Here is a 21,853-nt window from a genome sequence, read left to right on the forward strand (position 1 = left end):
TCTCAATTAATATTAATGATGTCATATAATTTGCATGCATAAACTAGATACTATATTATTACAAATTTTTAAGGAATAAATAAAACATTATAATGCCTTGTTTGAAAAATAACGCAAAAAATGATGTAAAACTTCAAAGTTATGCATAGTCTATGATGACCTCACACCTTTTTTGTTTTAATTTTATCATTAATTATTTTATCAGTTTTGTTATGCCATATTTTAGTGGTTATTGGTCATAAGTTGAGCTGGCAATAAAAACGCTACATTATATTTACACATTTGACCCTGTTCCATTTTATTACAATCATGCACTAAACTCCACATATAATATGATCTTTGAGAAGGCGGAGCATTGCTTTTAAGGGAGGGGAGAAGGGGAAGAGGTGCTGTATGTGAACACGTCCAAAAGAGAGATGGCAACGTCAACGCGCATAATGATGAGCCCATGGACCCGTCGGATGTGAACGCGCTTTTTCTTCCCGTTGCCGATCGACCCCTACGTGAACATATCTGATCATCTGACATCGATCGGCGCATCTCACCTCAAGTGACCAGAAACCCTAGCCGACCACAAGGACATTTCTTCAAGTGCTCTCCTTTCGGCGTTTAGGAGGGACGAGAGGAGACCGTCTGCGCTTCTCCGCATCATCCTGCGATTCCCCATCACAATGGCTCTGACCATTTGCACCAGATTTACGGACGAATATCAGCTTTATGAGGAGCTCGGAAAGTGAGTGCTGTGTTTTCCCGTGCATTATTATTGTGTGCATGTGCATTTGATGTTTAATATGCCACGCAGATGTTGCATTTCTTGCGAAATGTATGTGTTTATTAACCGAGGTCTTGGCATCATGCTGAACGCACAATGAAATCATGCCATTGCGAAGCGTCTTCTATTGGACAGCTCCGCTATAATTAAAGCCTACGCTTATAATAACCTTGCCACGGGCGCTTGGTTGCATCTGCAGGGTCTCAAAACCTAGTCAGCTGCCTTTGCAGATATGATTTTTGGCCATTACAGGCGCGTTTGACCGTGATGATGCCCAAAAATGCTGCCTGGATAGGCAGACTGCTGGTTTAAGACTCAAACCATCACGTCAGCTGGAATAATGTACATTTTTTGGAGATTAAGTGGTCACAATTTATCACATTTTTTTGGGGGGAAGGGGGTGGGTATCGGCATTTTTCCCCGGAGACAGAAATACTCATGGCAATGCGACAGCGCAGACACATGCATTCCCGTGCTGTTAATTATCGCGTTGGGGATTCCTCGCGTTCCGTTTGTCAAAGGGGAGGGGGCTGTGGGAAGAGGGGGCTGTATGGTCAGAGGAGGGACATGTAATGTGAGGGGATGGATCTGGCTGTAAGGTAAGGAAGGGGGGCTATAGGGTAAAAAGATGGGTCTTTATGTTGAGAGGAGTCTGTAGAATGAGGGGAGTGGTCTGTTGGATGAGGGGAGGGGCTGTAGGGTGGGAGGAGGGGTCTGTAGGGAAAGGGAGGGGTCAAGGTGAGCGGGCTGTAGAGTAAAGCCCTGGATATAGTCCTTTTTCTTACGCATACGCGACAGTCGAAAGCACAGCCTTTTCAAAGCATAGTTCATTTGACTCATACACATGCCCTAACGTTCCACGCCTGTGCGTTGCGACAAATTGCAATACCTCTTCTGGCCTACATACTCCTGTAGCCGCATACGTGACCTACACGTACAATGTACGCAAGGTTCCAAAAATCCAGCTTTTCTCATGACGAAAACTGCATCACTTGCACTGAACGCGGACCCTTGCGTACACGCAAAAAACTGGACCATACTTTAACCTTAAGATTGAGAGGGCAATAGGGTAAGAAGTATCGTAACATGAGGGGCTGATAGGGTGAGGGGATGGATCTGTAGGGCGTGGGGACTGTAGGGTAAGGGGAGGAGTCTGTAGGGTAAATGGATATGTCTGTAGTGTAAGGAGAGGGGTCTATAGCATATAAGAGGAGGGATTTAGAGTAAAAGGGGAGGGGTCTATAGGGTGAGGGTGGGTCTGTAGGGTTAGGGGAGGGGTATGTAGTATAAGAGGAGGGGTCTACAGGATAAAGGGAGGGGTCTATAGGGTGAGTAGATATGTCTGTAGGGTTAGGGGAAGGGTATGTAGTGTAAGGGGAGGGTCTATAGGGTGAGGGGATGGGTCTGTAGAGTTAGAGGAGGGATATCTAGTGTAAGAGGAGTGGTCTATAGGGTGAGTGTCTGTAGGGTTAGAGGAGGAGAATGTAGTGTAAGTGGAGGAGTCTAAAGCATGAGATGAGGTCTACAGGATAAAGGGAGTGGTCTTTAGGGTGAGTGGATATGTCTGTAGGGTTAGGGGAGGGGTATGTAGTGAAAGGGGAGGGTCTATAGGGTAAGGGGATGGGTCTGTAGGGTTAGAGGACGGATATGTAGTGTAAGGGGAGGGGTCTATAGCATAAGAGGATGGGTCTACAGTATAATGGGATGGGTCTATTGGGTGAGGGGGTGGGTCTGTAGGGTTAGGGGAGGGGTATGTAGTGTAAGAGAAGGGGTTTATAGCATAAGATATGGGTCTACAGTATAATGGGAGGGGTCTATTGGGTGAGAAGGTGGGTCTGTAGGGTTAGGGGAGGGGGATGTAGTGTAAGGGGAGGGGTCTATAGCATAAGATGGGGTTTACAGGATAAAGGGAGTGGTCTATAGGGTAAGTGGAGATATATGTAGGATTAGGGGAGGGGGATGTAGTGTAAGGGGAGGGGTATATAGCATAAGAGAAGGGGTCTACAGGATAAAGGGAGGGGTCTATAGGTTGAGGAGTGGTTGTGTAGGTTAAGGGGAGGGGGATGTAGTGCAAGAGGAAGGGTCTATAGAATAAGAGGATGGGTCTATAGGGTTAGGGAAGGTATCTGTAGATGAGTGGAGGGAGCTGTTGTTTAATTCACCCTGCATGCAAGTGAAACTGACACACCAGAGGGTGTATTTAAGGTGATGTGTAATTAACCCCTCATTTCCAAAGAGTACAGAGATGGGTTCCGTATGCATGCGGCCAATGATTATGCAAAACAATTGAAAACACCCCCACACGCTCATCAACCACCCACACTCGTGAACAAACAACCATTGAAAACCATAGTTGTGTAACCTTGGAATCGCTTAGGCTGAGTCTCCATCATGGCACACATTTGACTCTCTGTGCCATATGCTCTATCCTTTCGGCATTGTGCCCATTTTTCCTCACAGTTTCTTCTCTTTGTATCTCTCTTCTTCAGGGGAGCGTTTTCTGTTGTGAGACGATGCGTGAAAATATCATCCGGCCAAGAGTATGCAGCCAAAATCATCAACACCAAGAAGCTGTCAGCCAGGGGTACGTCACCATTTTTATTTAGGACACTCCTCCTGGTGGTAAAAAACAAACAAATGATTTGAGTATAACTGATGGAGATTATAGTGTAGCCAAACGTGACAAGGTTCTGATGTAAGATTTACAGTAAAGTACAGTTAAACCGAGATAACGCGTGATCCTTTACGTCCAAGCCTCATCTGTGCTGACGTAACATTTGATTGTGTTTAAGGTCGCTGTGAAAAGTGCCTGTCAATATCAATATTTGTGTCTTGTCAGTGGACACTCATTGTTTACATATACATATATGTGTACAGTAGGCGTATGAGTACAGGGATATAAATACACTGCGCTTACATTTGTATTATACTGTATGTGTGTGCTTTTAAAGGCTTTGGCTGGCCTTATCCCCTATTGGAAAGTGTGGGCATAGAGCGACCCAGTTCTTTCAGATCCGTCACTGTAATTGTTGCTGTTGGCCTGTTTGCCTGCAGGCTCTGCTGCTATAGGGCAAAACAACCAATGGGTTATCTTCCTACCCCCAGTTCAACCAATCAAATCTTTTCTTCACAGCATCTTTTATCCTAAGAGCCAGTCATGTCTGTCATGTTGCCTTTTCTCTGAATCGCAATTATATAATTTCACGTAACGTTTCATTTGGGTGTGAAAATAAGAGTATTATCTGGATCATTAGGCTTGAATTACAACCCCCTCCTCTTTTTGCACAGTGGAGTCGAAATGGACACCTAGATTCTGGGATCAGTATCACGGCACTGATGCATGCTGGGATAGCGTTTCCAAAAATACAGCATTGGGTGCTGTGGTCGTTTATGTTGTCTCTCTCTCTCGCTCTCTCGCTCTTTGATACTCGGCACTGCGGTGCTGTGCTACACTGGATGCTGTGATGTCAGAGATGGTCTTAACCTCTTTTTGACGATAAGCTTAAGAATCTGAATTGAGATTGTGACCTTTAGCTCTTGATTATAGGATGGTAAAGGGTGACATTTAAGGAGGATATGGTTATTGACAGGTTCAAATCTTGCTGGTCTTTATGGATACCCTTCGAAAACAGCAATAATCAATATATTTTCTTTTCGTGTACGTGTAAAAAGGGATAAATTATATGTAAAACTGAGTACAATTAAAAAAATCTTGTTTTCAGAGAATGTATCATTAAGTTCAGAATATTTCTTGAATATTTGTCATAGTTACAAGTTTTTTTCACTCATGTGATGTTTGTGAAGAGATCTTTGATCATCTTTAAAATATCCAGTCCTTAACATTCTGCCATTTGCATTTTATGAAAGAAATATTCATAGATTTTTGGGCAAACTATCCCTTTAAGACATATTCTCTGATTATGTCTTATAATTAGGGCTGTCAAAAGATTCGCGATTAGTCACATACAAAATAAACGTTTGTGTTTGCAAAATATATTTGTGTGTGTAATGTGTGTAATTATTATGTATATATAAATACACACATATATGTATACATTTAAGAAAAAGTTTATTTATGTATAATTTTTTAAAAATTTATATATAATATAAAAAATATAAATAAATAAATACATGCATGTAAATGTTTCTTAAATACATATATGCATGTGTGTGTATTAATATATACAAAATAATTACACACAGTGCACACACATATACACTCACCTAAAGGATTATTAGAAACACCTGTTCAATATGTTCAATATAATTATGGTGTGGGGGATGTTTTCTTGGCACACTTTAGGCTCCTTAGTGCCAATTGGCCATTGTTTCAATGCCACGGCCTACCTGAGCATTGTTTCTGACCATGTCCATCCCTTTATGACCACCATGTACCCATCCTCTGATGGCTACGTCCAGCAGGATAATGCACCATTTCAAATTCGAATCATTTCAAATTGGTTTCTTGAACATGACAATGAGTTCACTGTACTAAAACGGCCCCCACAGTCACCGGATCTCAAACCAATAAAGCATCTTTGGGATGTGGTGGAACGGGAGCTTCATGTCCTGGATGTGCATCCCACAGATCTCCATCAACTGCAAAATGCTATCCTATCAATATGGGCCAAAATTTCTAAAGAATGCTTTCAGCACCTTGTTGAATCAATGCCACGTAGAATTAAGGCAGTTCAGAAGGCGAAAGGGGGTCAAACACAGTATTAGTATGGTGTTCCTAATAATCCTTTAGGTGAGTGTATTTTGCAAAAACAAACTTTTTTTGTATGCGATTAATCGCGGTTAATCTTTTGACAGCCCTACTTATAATCTTATTCCTTTTTTCCTGGTTAAAATAAACACTTGTGAAAAGAGGAGAAAAGGGCAGACTGTAAACAAGAGAACTAGACTAAGAAAAAGGCAAAAGAGAGGTCAACAGACAAGCGGCACACAGATGCATTACGTAAGGTAAATGCTGCACAGAACCGCAGCATGAAATGAAGAAGACCTCAAAGAAAAGAAGATATGAAGTGGAGCTGGATGAAGAGGAGGAGACAAAATGATCAAGCAGAAATGAAGCAGACCGATGTCTGATAAGAAAAATAAGATGTACAGTGTTCATGTAATAGTGCTATGTGTTTGTTTTATGTCAAATGAATATTAAAACAAAATCTGCTCGTTTATTATAAATATGTTCATAACAATGAGACAAATATGACCTCACCTGGCCCTATTTAGTACTCTTGCAGCAGCATTGTGCATTGCAGTACACTCACAAAAAATATAAAAAATGGTGCTAAATAGTACTAAGTGCCCATAATCATAGAGGAACCATTTTTAGCGCTACATATCACCTAACTAGCACCTCTGTAGAGCCATAAGTGGTGCTAAAGCATGACTAGAGCACCACTTATGGTTCAACATAGCACAATATGGTTCTACCAAGGTGCTACATAGCTACCCAGTCTCATGAAATTATGTACCTATAGTCACGTAATTTTTTTATTTTTTTTCGTGATACTGTCACGAATTCCCATGTTTCTATTGTGATCATCACGAATTTCTGTTTATGTGTCATTGTCACATTTTTTCTGATTTTTAGATATTTTATGATTTTTAAACCACTGTCACCTGGCGTTAGAGTTGGGTTTGGGTAAGGATGTCATTTAATGTAAATCTAACCCTAAACCGAAGCAACAATGGTAAGAAACAGTTGAGTAACCAATATTTGACAATGACACATGAATAGAAATTTGTGATACAATCACAAAAAACATGGAAATTCGTGACAGTATCATGAAAAAGAATAAAAAAACTATGTGACTATAGGTAATTTCGTGAGACTGGGTTGTACATACTGTAGATGATGCTTAGCACTTAAAATGGTTCCCCTATGATTACGAGCCAGTGAATCACTTTTGGTGCTATTTAGCATCATTTTGTAGAGTGTATAATGTGCTCAGATGCACCTGTATTTTTATAATCATTAGTTTATTGTAATATGACATTTAGGGCCAGATTTACTAATAGAGGGAAATTAGTGCGAGAGCGCAATTCCAAAAAAATAGATGCAGATGGGAGTGGTAATATCTGCAGGTTATTTACTAAAAAGGCCCAATTAATTAAAGGCGCAACAGCTGATTTCCATAATGACCAACACAATCTGCTTAGAGCAGCGCAAATTAGTTCAGGGTCGCAAATAAGCAGAGCTGATGAGGTGCGGGGTGATCTACTAACGCCTGATGCCCTTGAGTTCAGCACCACGAACATCCCAGCAAACAAAGCCATAGGACATTAAAAATAACTAAAGGACAAAAAGATGAAGGTTTACAGGAAGTTTTAAAACAACTTTATTGTGTGAGTTCTCCTTCTCTTTTATTTTATCCAGCAAAAAATATGTTATTTAAAGAATATGTTTCTTTGGCATTCCAAATAAACTCTTATGTGTGGTAAAAATCCTCTGCCTTGTACCACGCACTCTCAGATCTCTGCCAAGCCTCCTATTATCAGCTACACTTGCAGCTGCAAGTTAAGACATGCTTTTTTTGGTGTCAAATAGTGCAAATACCAGTACTATCACACACGCAAACATTAGTAAATCGCGTTGCGTGAGTCATTTGAATAATCTCCTCCCATAAATTTGGCGCCTGAAAGCGAAACTCCTAGAAATGCATATGCAATAATGTCCGTCACAAAAATAAATAGACCACACCTTTTTAGTGCTAATTATCCACTGAGCATCTTTAGTAAATCCCGTCATTCGTTATTTAATGCCAAATTATGGTTTTTCGCTGACGCAAGCTGTTAGTAAATCTAGCCCTCAGTCAAACAAAAAAAAAGTTGTTCTGTTGTTTTACATGGGGTCAAATGTTAAGTTTCCTATAGTATATACCGTATTTTGGCGGACTATCCACACTATTCCTGACGTAAATGCGGGCGACGCCATTTTGAGCTCAGATGGGTAAAACTTCCGGTGAGCCACTACAGCTCCTATTGCGAGGGATACGAGTCTGCCGTTTTGACTGGCATTTTAATGCTAATTATGAAATCCAAGAAGACCGGCATAATTTGTGCAGTTAGGAGTTGCCATAATAGATGATACAAACGCAGTAAATCTTTACAAAACAATTGTTTTAACTATAATACACGCACAAGAACTGAATGTTTATGTGGCGCACGTGCATCTATTAACTGTATCCACACATCCATCCAGTAAAAGCTTTCATAGAAACTGACAGTAAACAATAAATACAATAATTATTCAAAAACAACATATTATGCTGATAAAAATGTGCTGATTAATTTATTCTGCTACTATATATTATTACAAAAATGAGATTACAGTATATAATATTATAGCCTACGACATTAACTGCTTATTAGTTAATGTTTAAAATAGTTTGTGATGTGTTTATGCATACCGTTACTTTTGTTATGTTTTAAATTATTTTTTAAGCAAATAATTTCATAAGCTCATGTCTTATTTACTGTATAATATTTTCATAAAACGAAAACAATACTGAAAACATGTAATAGGAGTTTATTAATTATTATGGTTTGTTTAAATAACTTACATTGTGTTGAATGAGAAGCGTAAGTTACTGATGCTGTTGGAACGCGTGAAGCTTGATGTGTAGCCATAAAAACTCGATAAGTCGATTAAAAATTGCCGTATTAAAAAAACCTCACACCAGGGACAGTTGTGACATTTTAAAACATCACCTGAAAAGGTAAAAACAACACTGTAGAGATACGGCATGTCTCTGTGCTTTTATATTTGCACATTGAAGACCCGTCACCCCTGAGGAACAACATGAAACGATTGAATATATCTTGATGTATTAGGACACTTCTTAATTTCATCCTCACACTGCTTCATACATGAAATTATGACCGTAATCATCATGGAAATCGCCGGCTCTGGTTCAGTGACAGTATGCGCCGGTAATCGCACCCATAATTCGCGCAAAGCGTCATGGGGCGTAGGAATAGTGTGGATAAGGGTCACACTTTTTTTCATAGTTTGGCTGGTCCTGCGACTTATAGTCAGGTGTGACTTGAATGTCAAAATAAATTCAAACTGACTAACATGAACCCAAAGAAAACATTGCCATCTACAGCCACGAGAGGGCGCTATATGTTGCTCATGTAACTGTTACTACCGAAACATTAACTTAAAGACAACAAAAAAAGACTAAACAAATAAAAAAAAGTTTTCTAAATAAATGCGACTTATAGTCCAGTGCGACTTATATATGTTTTTTTCCTCTTCACGATGCATTTTTTGTCTGATGCGACTTATACTCCGGAGCGACTTATAGTCCGGAAATTACGATAGTAGCTCATTTGGTAGAGCTTGGTGCTACCAACGACAAGGTTATATGTTCAAGTCTCTGTACTGTAAATATTAGGATATCAAGCAAAGATGTTCCATCAAGATATTTAAATTTCTACCATAAATATATATAAAACTATTTTTATCATTAGTAATATGTGTTGCTAAGGACTTAATTTGGACAACTTCTTCTCAATATTTTAATTTTTTTGCACCCTCAGATTCCAGATTTTAATTAGTCTTATCTTTACAAACCATACATCAACGTAAAGCTTATTTATTCAGCTTTCAGATTATAAATCTCAATTTAAAAAAGACCCTTAAGACTAGTTTTGTGGTCCAGGGTCACAATTTTCACACTGAAAATGACATTTTATAGGATCTTAAGACAATGCAACCCAACCCGCCTAATCCATAATACTAACAAAAATTGGGAAAACCGCTAGCAAAGCCATTCCTATGCAAATTGACACATCAATCTGAACGGACAATTTACATAAGAATGGGTTTGCGAACAAATGAAACAAAATAATTTTTGAGTTTCATGGATGAGCCCGATTGAACGAATTGTATTCTATACCTGACAGCCTATAAAAACAATATTCTCCAGGTATCAGCCAGTGAAAACTGTTTATAATTATGATCGTTTTTTTTTAGCATTCAGCACACAAATACAAAAGAGGCAATGGTAGACTGAGTAGTTCAGTACTACTGTAATTTTATTTTTAAATGAAAATTAATTGACATTGTCACATGAGTCATGTTAAAAACTACATTCTCTTTACCTATTTATATCATCCATCAGATCCAGAGTATGCCAAAGACATTTTTCACATTTCATCATTCTTTAAAAGATCATTTGACAGAGGAGTCTGTATTTTTTTTCACATAATAAATTCATAACAAGTGATTTGCATTAGTCTTGACGTTTCTTCAACACAGGCAATAAGGGTCAGAGATGGTATTAAACAAGACATGAAATGAGCTTTGTCGGAAATGTTGTTCAAGAAGCAACATTCACCACCTCTGAATCTCCTTGACCTACAATGAGTCATTCACTCTTGGGGGGAGAGAGAGAGAGAGAGAGAGAGAGCGAGAGAGAGTATGATCACATGAGAGGATGGTGCTGCAAAGCTAAAAATAAACTCATTGGTTTCACAGACAGCACCTTGTTCACGTCCACACACACACATACGCGCACGAATGCAAGAATGCATCCTCGATAACCTCAATACATGGATGAACTTTGTCAGATATTCTGGGCCGTTTGTGCAAAACTAGTAGGTCAATGCTTAGACACGTACTGTAGAAGTAAAAACTGCACACTTTCATAAACTAGGCCAATGAATTCTGAGGAGAGTTAGCTAGGGCACTTTTAATTAGAGACACGTTCTCCCTGTTCCTATCTCTCAGGTGCTCTTTGACCAGTGGTTCAGATTCTCTAATGGGCTTTAACTCGCTGGAGTGTCTGTGGTCTCGTAAGGTTGAAGGGTCACTCACCTGAGGGTTCTTCACCTCTGTCCCCGAGCCAGGAAAGAAAGGAACTAATCACAGTTTGCCGAATAGCGTTTGTGATGTTTCTCTCTGCACCAGCAATTCATGTAGGACTGAATGTTCTGTCCTAAGCTCTTGCCTGGGTGGATGCAGTAGTACATCCTTAGTGTGCCGTGTCCTTAATTGTAATGTGCAATGCATGTATATCATTTTATATAGTGATAGCACAGCCATATGAATAGTTAATTTAGGTGATCTGATACCAGTTTTTAAGTTGAATCAACTTGAATTTACAATTAATTTCAACTTTCTTGACTAGTGAGGAGTAGGGTTGTGCCGTTAGACGATGTTGTGCATCGACGATCATCAGACTTATCGCTTATAGCGGGCTTTCATGACGATAGTTGGCGATAGTTATAATTGTTATCATCATAGTTTCACATTAACATGCGCATTGCATGCTTTTCCTTGCATAAGAGGGTTTGTGGGCTTCACTTTGTGCGAGAGAGTTTGTAATGTGCGCAGATTCTTTCTCGCACGCACGTGGACTTAATGTGCGGCTCTTGGACTCTTGCTCGGACCTGAATGCTTGCGGCATGGACTCCTCCTTGGACCTGAACTTGTAATATGCGCGGCTCGGACATGTTCTTGCACTAGAGAGGTTATTAGGTGCGCAAAGGGTTAAAACCAGCCAGTTTGTTGTTCCCACTCCTTGGAACGCAGGAAATTTTAGAGCACCTGGACTTAATGACGCGGATGGATTAATGGCATCAGTTATAAGAAGGTTGCGGTCATGACAGTGTTGCCCTTGCTTCTTTTTTGTCCACCAATCATAGACTGTAAGAAAAGATGGACGGCGCCCTTTCGCTCTTTTCCATTGGTGAAAAGTGAAGCCGTCAGTGTCCCGATACGGCGCTGACATCTTGGGTCTTGAGTCTGCGCAGTAGCGAATTTTGGGACCAGTCCAGCGCAGTAGTGAGCAGGAAGAAAAGCCGCGAAATCAAGTCCCCGCCCTCGCTCTCGCAGAATGCGCATATTACAGCTGTCAATCATGACGTGACACCACTGTTTTTATAGCATTTAATAATTAACTAAAAACAAACTTCTTTTATAAACAAACACTTGAATTTAAATCAGCGTGATAAAAACTACAGTAAATGACAAAAACCAGCTTCGAAAAAAAGATAATTGAAGTGTAGTTAAATTGTTTAGTTGGTCTCAAGTCCCATTGAATAACATGGGGAAGGCGGGGTTCTTGACCTATACTGGGACCAGTCACTGGGGGGCGATCGAGAAGTTTTGGCTTCACTTTTCAGGGCTTGGGCGGCACGGTTGCCACCAATTAAGTGACTTGTCATAAATAAGTAAAAATAAATAAATAAGTAAACTACTGCCCCGCCCCGCAATACTATCGCGTATCTGTGTTCTCACAGGCTGACAATAGGACGATCTCAAAATGGGGCATATCGTCCAACACTAGTAAGGAGTTGCTTTAGTTTAAATAATTTTAACTTCAATAATTTATAAAAATTTCAAATTGTAACTTCAAATTTATTCAACTAAAAAATTGAAGTGCAACAACGAGTTTTTACAGTGTATGCTTAACCGTAACCGTATCCTGGTATGGTAGAGGTGGTCTCTAGTTCGGATAACCATGCCGGGGGGTGGATCTAAAAGCTTGACGTCAGATAAATTCTCTTCAAACAGCACTTTGGTCCCAGAACTTTTCCGTAAAATTGGCAGAGAGGATTCTGTCTGAACAAAAATACGTCCCGTAAATGTCCCGGGATCGCTCCCATAAAGAGGACCTAGTAACATTTACAGAATACATCCTGTGTGTACAATACAGGTAGAAATAATGTGTGCCATCACAATGGTTCAGCTCTTTGACACAGGGATTTAAACACAGATCAACATTCACTACCAGAAATGTCGGCAAATTGGCCTGAAGCAGAGATCGGGTAGTCACTATCCGTGCTGTAGCTGAGATCATTAACCAGCATGATAAAACGGCGCATCAGGCTTAGGCTCCTTATAATCTTGTCATAAACAAAAATGCACGCATGTGGTTTCTCAAGAGAGAAATCACGGATAATTACCAAACTTCAGATGCTGTGGAAAAAACCTACCAAGGGCAGGACATTGTATAAGTCATGTGACTTTAGGGGATCTTTACAGCATTCCATATTCAGATTCTGGAAAATCATTGGCAGTGTGAATGAACCAAAACACGATCTCGACATATCCCGGATGCATTTTCTGTGTATTTTCCGTAATCTCTGTGTGAAAAGGCTGTTATGCGACTGTTTATATCCTCCCTCAACTTCAACTGTCACAATAAAATCTCTCCTCATACGTACAGCATGATTACGTGCAACCGCACATCTAAATCGACCCCAAATAATAGTTCGACTTCATGCGTTGCTGCACAGACCGAATGGTTTATGACATTAAATAAACACGCAAGAGAGATTTAAAAGCACACCAGTCTGCTCTCGAATCACTCTCATGTTACTTGAGAAATAAATTTGCACAGCGCTGCATGAAGCCAAATACACTCAATAAACCGCAAACGTATAATTATAATAAACTCCAATGGGCTGACTCTGATGAGAGAGAAAGCTGAATATCTTACAGTTTTTGTCCACTTGCATCAAAATGCACCGTAATACCAAGTTTAAACAGCCCCATAAAGTGTAGTAGAGGGGGGACAACGGCATTTGGGTACAGTTCGGTACCATACAGTAAAAAGATGTATTCAACTACTTATGTTTGACTGAAATTTAGACTCATATTAGGAATATAAATGCTCAGTCCGAAGTCAAATGTAAATAATAAGTAAAAGTTTACAATACATCACAGTTTTGACTAACTATACTACATGCTAACCATAAATATTGCAATCATATCATGACCCAAGTATTCATAAAATATTTTAGCGCTTTGTCGATTCCTGCTCCTTGTGTGTGTGCATTTGTGATGCTTTTCTGTCATCTAATCAAAAGTATCAAAAAACAATATCTTATCAATCATATTTTGTGATTTTAAATTGTTCTGCATTGGCAGATTAACAGAACAGCTGTTTGTGCCAGTATGCTTTAAGTTTTTAATATTTTTTAAAGAGTAAGCATTTGTAAAATATGTTACATTTCTGCATAGACATGCACATTTATTACTTTAATAAATTGCAATCACACAGAACATTTTACTGTAGTGATTGCATAGCAACAATCTTAAGAGGTGAGATCACCCTACATGTAGCAACTGCATTGTAATTTTTTGTAAGTAATATAAATAAATGTAAGAAACTGCAGCGTTTTGCCTTTGCACTTGAATTATGTCATAATATATTCATGCACAAATAAATGCAAATGGAATGGAAATAAATGCAATAGCAAAAACCATTTTCAGTTCCTTATGAACGTGGATTTAAATTAAGCAGTACTTATTGTTAAAGTGCTACGATTTGTCCCTAAATCTGCATGTGCACTGTATGTGTGTGATAGAGGTAAGATAAAATATTGATATTTTTTTAAATATAAAATATAGGGGAGAGTGGGGCACAACTTAACGCTTTTTGGTTTTGGGCCAAACATTAAAAAAAATATTTAAGTTTGATTTATTATATTTTCACACACGCAACACACACATCTCTGCTACAAATTAACATTTGAAGTTTGTTTCTAGTACTTACCATTCTTGGAAAATTACACCAAACATGACAGAAGTGCAAACGTTACAACTTACCCCATGGGTGGGATTAACAGGCAGGGGGTTAGATGTAACACTTGCTAAAAAATTAAGTTCGCAGGCAAATATTTCAAAACTAATTTGTCAATATACTTGAAGTGGATATTGTTTATATATCTGTCTATAATAAGTCCCTTTCACACATACAGTCTTTACTGGTAATTTACTGGTAAATTGCAGTTAACATGTCATGTGTGAACAGAACCTTTCCGGTAAATCAGTTCTCCCAATTTACCAGTAAGACAGGTTGTAAGATTAACGGTAATTTACCGGTAAGCGCTGTGTGTGAACGAAAAATATAGCATTTTTACAATTTACCAGAATTATTGTGTGAAAGAGGCTATAGACAGGTGTCTACACTATTCATCCCTCATCTAACAATAGTTTAATTATAAATAGATACAAATGTCTAAATATGTGAGAAAAAGCAGCACAATTATGACAAAAAAATTAAATGTGACCCAGTCGGTAAAAACCATACAAAAGTCTCAAAATCAAATTCTGAAATAATGAAAATCAAAGTCTGATTTTAGCCATTCATTTCATTATGATTTCAATCTTTGACGTGACCTTATTCAATCAATATTAAAGATATGAACAAAAGTTTATTTTGACAAAATTTTTGAAAAGACAGGCACATTTATTTAGTTGGCAGCCAGCAATCATTAGTGTGTAGACTATTTAAAACAACGGCAAGAATTATGCTAACGTTAGCAGTTTTCATATCGTAAGTGCTGAGGGGTTAGTTGTAACACAGCGTTACAATTAACCCCGCTGGGTCAAAATATTTTAAAGCCTACCAAAAAAAGTTGCTAAGAGCTGCAGACATATTTCAAAATGATGATATGTTTCAGTCAACAATAGGGCTGGGTTTCGATTCAGATATTCCGGATCGATTCTTGGTTCGATTCCGATTCTCTGACCGATTATTATACTCGATTCTCGATTCAGCTCAATATAGATTCAATACAAATACTTTATTTATATAAAAAAACCTGTGAAAAATAAGTTGGTAAGTTGGTAAGGTGGGTAATTAATAAAAAGAAATTAAGAGCCACCAATCTGTATATTACACTTTTTTATTTTAGGTACACTTGGGTACAGTAAAACAGAACCCATCTCTAATTTTCAAATGCATACAATTATGTTAAATACAATAACATTTTGATGCAAGATGAAAAATGTATGCTGAAAAAAGTCAAAACAGTCCTTGATCAAACAGGATCAGGTTATTTCATAAAAAAAAAAATCGATTCGTGGCCTTTGAGAATCGATTTTTAATCGACCACTTTTAAAAAAACAATTCATCGAAAAATCCATTTTTTTTGCCCAGCCCTAGTCAACAAGACAATGATTAAGATGACATAACATTGGTTTTGGTATCTAACACACCCAACTCAGAAACTGAAAAATCATATGATGAAAATATTTACTTACATGCCACCAACAGTCTTTCATTAATAACTCTATTGAAAAACATTATACCTTTCCATAAATTTGCGGGAGACCGTCTTTTGGCAGCGTGAAAACAATACGGAAAAAACAAATTGCATAATCCTGTGCAACAATGTAAACAGTCCGTGTTACAACTAATCCTCTTTTAGTTTTTGCCCTGCGCACCCCTACAGTTTTTTGCAATTTATTCATGCACAAATGCAACAAATGCAATGGAGATTCATGCAAATGCAGACAATTCCTTATGAATGTTGATGGGATTCAAATTAAAGTGATAGTTCACCCAAAAATGAAAATTCTGTCATATTTTTCTCACTCTCATGTTGTTACAAACCTGTATAAATGATTTTTTTACTGATAAACATAAAGGAAGATATTTTGAGGAATGTTTGTAACCAAATGAAAAAAAAATACTGTGGAAGTAAATGGGGCTTATGGACAGTTTGGTTATAAACATTCCTCAAAATATCTTTGTGTTTATCAAAACAAATTTATACAGGTTTGTAACAACATGAGGGTGAGTAAATGATGACCGAATTTTCATTTTTGGGTGAACTATCCCTTTAAGCAGTACATATTGTTATTAATAAAATGTCACTGTTTGCTATTTTTAACTGGTGCAGAACGTAAATCGATCGTAATCTGTGATATAAAGAAAGCTCTGGGTGAACTTCTGTTATTTCACATCAGAAGTGAACCACCCTTTTATTTATTTATTTATCAAGCATGATTGCTAGAGCCAAGCCAGAGGATGAGGTTTGGTCATTCTTGTCTCTCTCTCTCTCTCTCTCTCTCTCTCTCTCTCTCTCTCTGCCTCTCCCTGATGATCTCAAATCTCTCATTAATCTCCTGGAAAAACAGTACCAAACATGAAGGAATACTCTCTATCACACACACACACACACACACACACACACACACACACACACACACACACACACACACACACACACACACACACACACACACACACTGCTGCAGTGCGGAAGGCTTCATATAGCAAGTGAAAAAGAGAACAGCTGAAATGTGTGTTTATGTGTAGGGGGTGCTACTGTCAAATATAGGCCTTTTCTACAGTCTCTGTTATAGACATATTAATTATAAATGTGTATTATTCATTATATAAGTTCATTATAGACACACCTAGTTTTACTCTATATAGTGTTGTTCAGTATACCACAGTACACAATGACGGGACCCACAAGACTGCTGTCTTCCTGCTGTCATGTCACACGTATTCATAGCTTTGTTTGTGGTTTAGATAATGCAATGATTGATAGCCTGGTTGTTTGGCCTTGTCAATTTGAACAGAGCGTGCTAGTGGCACGATAGCAGCGCATATCAGTGAAGCGCGGTCACATGGTTGCCCATACATGTCATGTGATGTTGGTATACAGGTGAAAGCCTACCACTTTTAATAGCAAGATAACATGTTTTGGCTGTGGAGAATATGCTGAATATACAATTAAAAATGTAAAATAGTATGCATTATGCAACGATAAACATCCATGCCATTGTCAAATAACTTTATACATTTGTATCAGATGGATAGATAATAGGATGGTTAGTTGACTGTGTACAAAATGTTATTTTATTCGATTCTGGTGGGTGTTCTTGTCCAAAGCCACATTAATAGTACTGATATTGTTCAGCAGCGTATAAAAAACTGGCCATCTGTTACAGATCTGAGCATTTTTCAGTTTTTGGATGCAGTTCCTGCCTCAAAATGTTGTTTTATTATGAAACACAAGAATTAATTTGACATGTAATTGTGAGTGTTAAGTTATAATAGTTTTAGTGTCATTTATTTTGACACTTTTACTCTGAGATGGTTTTAAAGTTTGAATAATAACTTTAAAAGTTGTGCTGGTGTTGAGATCTGGAGTGCTCTTATATTTGCATGCAGGCCTGGTTCCACTGCGGAGGGGAAGAGAGGCCTTTGCCTTCTGATTGGTGGAATGGTTGCTAGACAACAGATGTCTGGCCGGTTGGTAGGTGGGCTACCTGTGGAGCTTGAGGGTGATGGGGGCGTTTATTAGTGATAGAAAGTGAGAGAGGGAGAGAGAGAGAGAGAGAGAGACAGTTGTGCGGGACTGAAGTGAAAGATTGCAAATGAAGATAGACCTCAGCTGATACCTGATAAACTCAAATGACTGTTCTTCACTTAAAATGAGTGATTATGCATCTTATTTATCCCCCTCATCCCCTCTCAAATTAATTTATTCTATCCACCCTAACAAAAATCAGAAAAGGAATTTAATGTGGCCTGGGATTGATCATCTATGCTCCAAATCCTCATTTAAATTTGAATAAGTTTTATTTTTTGTATGATTGACTGGATTTCATTTCATTATGAATCAGCTGTGACCTTGCTATTTTTGGATATCATAGTACCATACTATACATACGAGTTTTACAGTAAATATGCAGTAGTATGTTGTGCACAGTATGTGATTTTTAATAATCTGTTATAAATAGAATATATGATGTGGAATATTTATTTGAATATATAAATATTAAAGGTGCAATGTGGGGTTTTAGCAACATCTAGCAGTGAGATTGCGAATTGCAGCCAACAGCTCCGTCCAGAGCTCACCCTCAATTTCGAAACGAATACGGTAGCTGCCACATGACAAACATAACATATTGTCGGAGGGGACAAAACGCGCTCTATAGAGCAGATTTTCCATTAAAGGAATAGTCTACTCATTTTCAATATTAAAATATGTTATTACCTTAACTAAGAATTGTTGATACATCCCTCTATCATCTGTGTGCGTGCACGTAAGCGCTGGAGCGCGCTGCGACGCTACGATAGCATTTAGCTTAGCCCCATTCATTCAATGGTACTATTTAGAGATAAAGTTAGAAGTGACCAAACACATCAACGTTTTTCCTATTTAAGACGAGTAGTTATACGAGCAAGTTTGGTGGTACAAAATAAAACGTAGCGCTTTTCTAAGCGGATTTAAAAGAGGAACTATATTTTATGGCGTAATAGCACTTTTGGGAGTACTTCGACTTGGCGCAGTAACACCCTCCCTCTCCCATTATGAGAGTGAGAAGGGGAGCGGACTTTTCAGGCGAGTCGAAGTACTCCCAAAAGTGCTATTACGCCATAAAATAGAAACATGTAGAAACATGGCGGTGTATGCAGATAAAAACGGCTCATACTAAGGTAATAAAAACAATGCAGTTCATTATTTAAGGTCTTTATACGCCAGTCTAAATATAGTTTTGAATTAAATATTGCATTTGTGTCAAGAGATCCTTTTAGAAGTCCTACATTGCACATATAAAGACAAAAATATATATTAACTCATTAACTTATATTTTGAAAAGTTCCCTGCCAGCATTTGTTTGTGATTTTCACAAAGGTTTCACAAAATGCCTTCCAGGAAAAATTTCTTATAAAAAATATATAAACATACAAATATATCAAATGAAAGAACAGACCACCTGCTTTCAAACAAACAAACAAAACGGGGAAAAAACGTTTCATCCTATCTATATTTTTTCTCTGCTTAAAAACTCTTAAATATGGGTATTTTTCTTTAAAAGTAAAATTTTTCTAGCAAAAGCTGAAATAATTGCATTTTTGTGAAGGAATTTTGTTAGAGATCAGATTCATAATGTTTATCAAAACCAACCCATTCTCACCAAGATGCGTACAAATGACACGCAGTGTTATTATCGTGCAATAGATACGCCAAATTCTGCTTTTGCGTGCATATGATATGCCAGTCCTTCCCATTCAGTTATATGGCGAATCGTTTCGTTTCGTGTTGTTTTATTTATTGTTTTCTCATTTGTTTTCTGTTTTTTTGCTTGGGTTTAGGGTTAGAACAACTTTGTGTTATATAAAAACGACATCCTAACCCAAATCCCATCTCTAACCCCAACTCCAAGCGACAATAGCTTAAATGTAGACAAAAACATAGAGAAACCTGTATATTAAATAACCTGCTTAAACAAATCTGAAATCTAACCCTAAACCCAAGCGAAAATGGTTTAAAAACAGAAAACAAATGAGAAAACAATAAATAAAATGACACGAAACGATTCGCCATATAAGTGAATGAGAAGGACTGGCGTATCATATGCACGCAAAAGCAGAATTTGGCGTATCTATTGCACGATAATCACACTGCGTGTCATTTGTACGCATCTTGGTGAGAATGGGTAGATCAAAACATACACAGAGTTTAAAATGAGTTAATAACGTTTTGGCTTCAGTTTTTTCATAAATTGGGTAAGTCGCGGTATTGCAGATTAACATAAAAATTCACCAGGAACACGTTTTTTATTCAAATGATTTCTTGGCATGTGTATTATGTGCATGCTAGGTCACACACAGACCATTTACTTTAAGAATAAATGGGAAGCAAATGAGAAGAATGGAGAGGTAGGATGTCTGTGTCTTAAAAAGATATTAATATGCATTTTCAAATAATAAGAGGCTTTTGTAAAGTCAGTCAAATAAGTTTCAGAGGTGGAGCAAAATATTTTATCAAAAAAGAAAAAAAAATCTGATCACAATAGGAATGTGTATCAATTAGGTACAAATAAATACATTTGATAAAATGTTGATCACTAAAAGGGATTTTTTCAAAGAATTATGGTTTTTTAAGAGTTAAGTTTAGTTTTTTTTTAAACATCGGATTAGTACAGAAAAGAGAAGAGAGCATGTGATTATTTATTTATAGTATTCTGCAGGTCAGGGTTCCATCTGCCTGGCATACACACTTACAGATATCTGGCACTGTCCCCTGGTGGCTGAGCAAAGATCTGCAGACATGTGCTCTGACAGAAAGAATAACACGTGATGAAGCGCCTTTTCACGAACAAATCTGTTCACAGTTTAGATACATGCAGCGAAAAATATGCCCCATATGTCAGCCATTGTCATAAACAAATCTGTTTTTGGACTTGCTTTCAGATCACCAGAAGTTGGAGAGAGAGGCCAGAATTTGCCGTCTCTTGAAACACCCGAATATCGGTAATCTCTTTAAAGACATCCTTACTGTCATTTGTATTGCCTCATGGTAACTAAATATGAGAAAATGACCAAGACAATTTTTTTTTTTTTTTAGTGCGACTTCATGACAGCATATCGGAGGAGGGCTTCCATTATCTCGTTTTTGATCTGTGAGTATACAAAATAACATTAAGCTAGTCTTTATATGTTTATACAAGTTTATAATATATTTGGTTAGTATTAGATTTTCCCATTTATAAGTGCTACAATTTATGTGATAGCAGGATGAGGCCCAGTGGGCTAACCTCATGAGACCACCCTTTCATTTTTAACTTTAAGGTCAAAGGTCATTGTATGTTGCTATGCTGGTCTGGTGCTGGACCAGCTGGTAAACCAGCGTAGCTTTCATGTACACTGGCAAATACTTATAATAACTGCATAGTGTATGAGGTGGCTGACTGGAAATTTCTTATTAACGTCCTGATTTTCTAGTTATGCAAATACGATTCCGGTCAGCTTGAATGCTCTTCCATTTTCCAAGTTTTGTTTTTTATAACGTACCAAATAACACTAAATATTTCCAATAAAATTAAATGCCTTTATTTTACCTCATATAAGAGCCCATATTGAACATGTGATATTAATATTCACCTGTTATACCATCTAACATTACCTAGCTAACCTCCTTTATCCTCCGAAAACTCACTATTGTGGAGATCCCTGCAATTTCTGTTTCCATGGTAACGGCGACATCTCTGATTGGTGGATTTAGCTTTATCATTTAACAAGCTGAGAGCTCATTGTCGTTCTGCCTTGCCTTTAAATCTAAAAATCAATTTGAACCTTTGACTTCAGGGTTACCGGAGGTGAGCTGTTTGAAGATATCGTAGCACGGGAATACTATAGCGAAGCCGATGCCAGGTAAGAACACACACGCATACACAAATAGCCAAAGGTAGTTTATTATTAGATTCATTAATGTCAAATTTTTTTTGCTTACGGGCGTTTTTTTTAGGTCGCATAATTCTGTTATAGGGTCCGAGGTACCTGTTTTTCTTTTTTAACGAAGTTA

At 37.9% G+C, this 21,853-nt stretch overlaps 1 protein-coding gene across 10 annotated transcripts in view; it reads left to right on the forward strand.

Annotated features, from left to right (window-relative positions):
* The first annotated feature begins 369 nt into the window (after positions 1-369).
* camk2d2 (calcium/calmodulin-dependent protein kinase (CaM kinase) II delta 2) overlaps positions 370-21,853 on the forward strand; it is a 55,201-nt gene continuing 33,717 nt past the window's right edge. For 5 of the 10 annotated variants that reach the window (XM_073866101.1, XM_073866110.1, XM_073866113.1 and 2 more), the window contains exons 1-5: positions 372-733; positions 3,262-3,356; positions 20,743-20,802; positions 20,897-20,951; positions 21,637-21,702. In XM_073866101.1, the coding sequence (XP_073722202.1) occupies positions 672-733; positions 3,262-3,356; positions 20,743-20,802; positions 20,897-20,951; positions 21,637-21,702 (338 nt within the window). In that variant the 5' untranslated portion in view covers positions 372-671. Of the gene's footprint in view, positions 734-3,261; positions 3,357-20,742; positions 20,803-20,896; positions 20,952-21,636; positions 21,703-21,853 lie in introns of all 10 variants that reach the window. The other 5 variants (XM_073866099.1, XM_073866095.1, XM_073866100.1 and 2 more) reach the window with 3 other exon arrangements.

The sequence above is a fragment of the Misgurnus anguillicaudatus genome, chromosome 3 (assembly GCF_027580225.2).
Source record: "Misgurnus anguillicaudatus chromosome 3, ASM2758022v2, whole genome shotgun sequence".
In the NCBI taxonomy this organism is placed as follows: domain Eukaryota; kingdom Metazoa; phylum Chordata; class Actinopteri; order Cypriniformes; family Cobitidae; genus Misgurnus; species Misgurnus anguillicaudatus.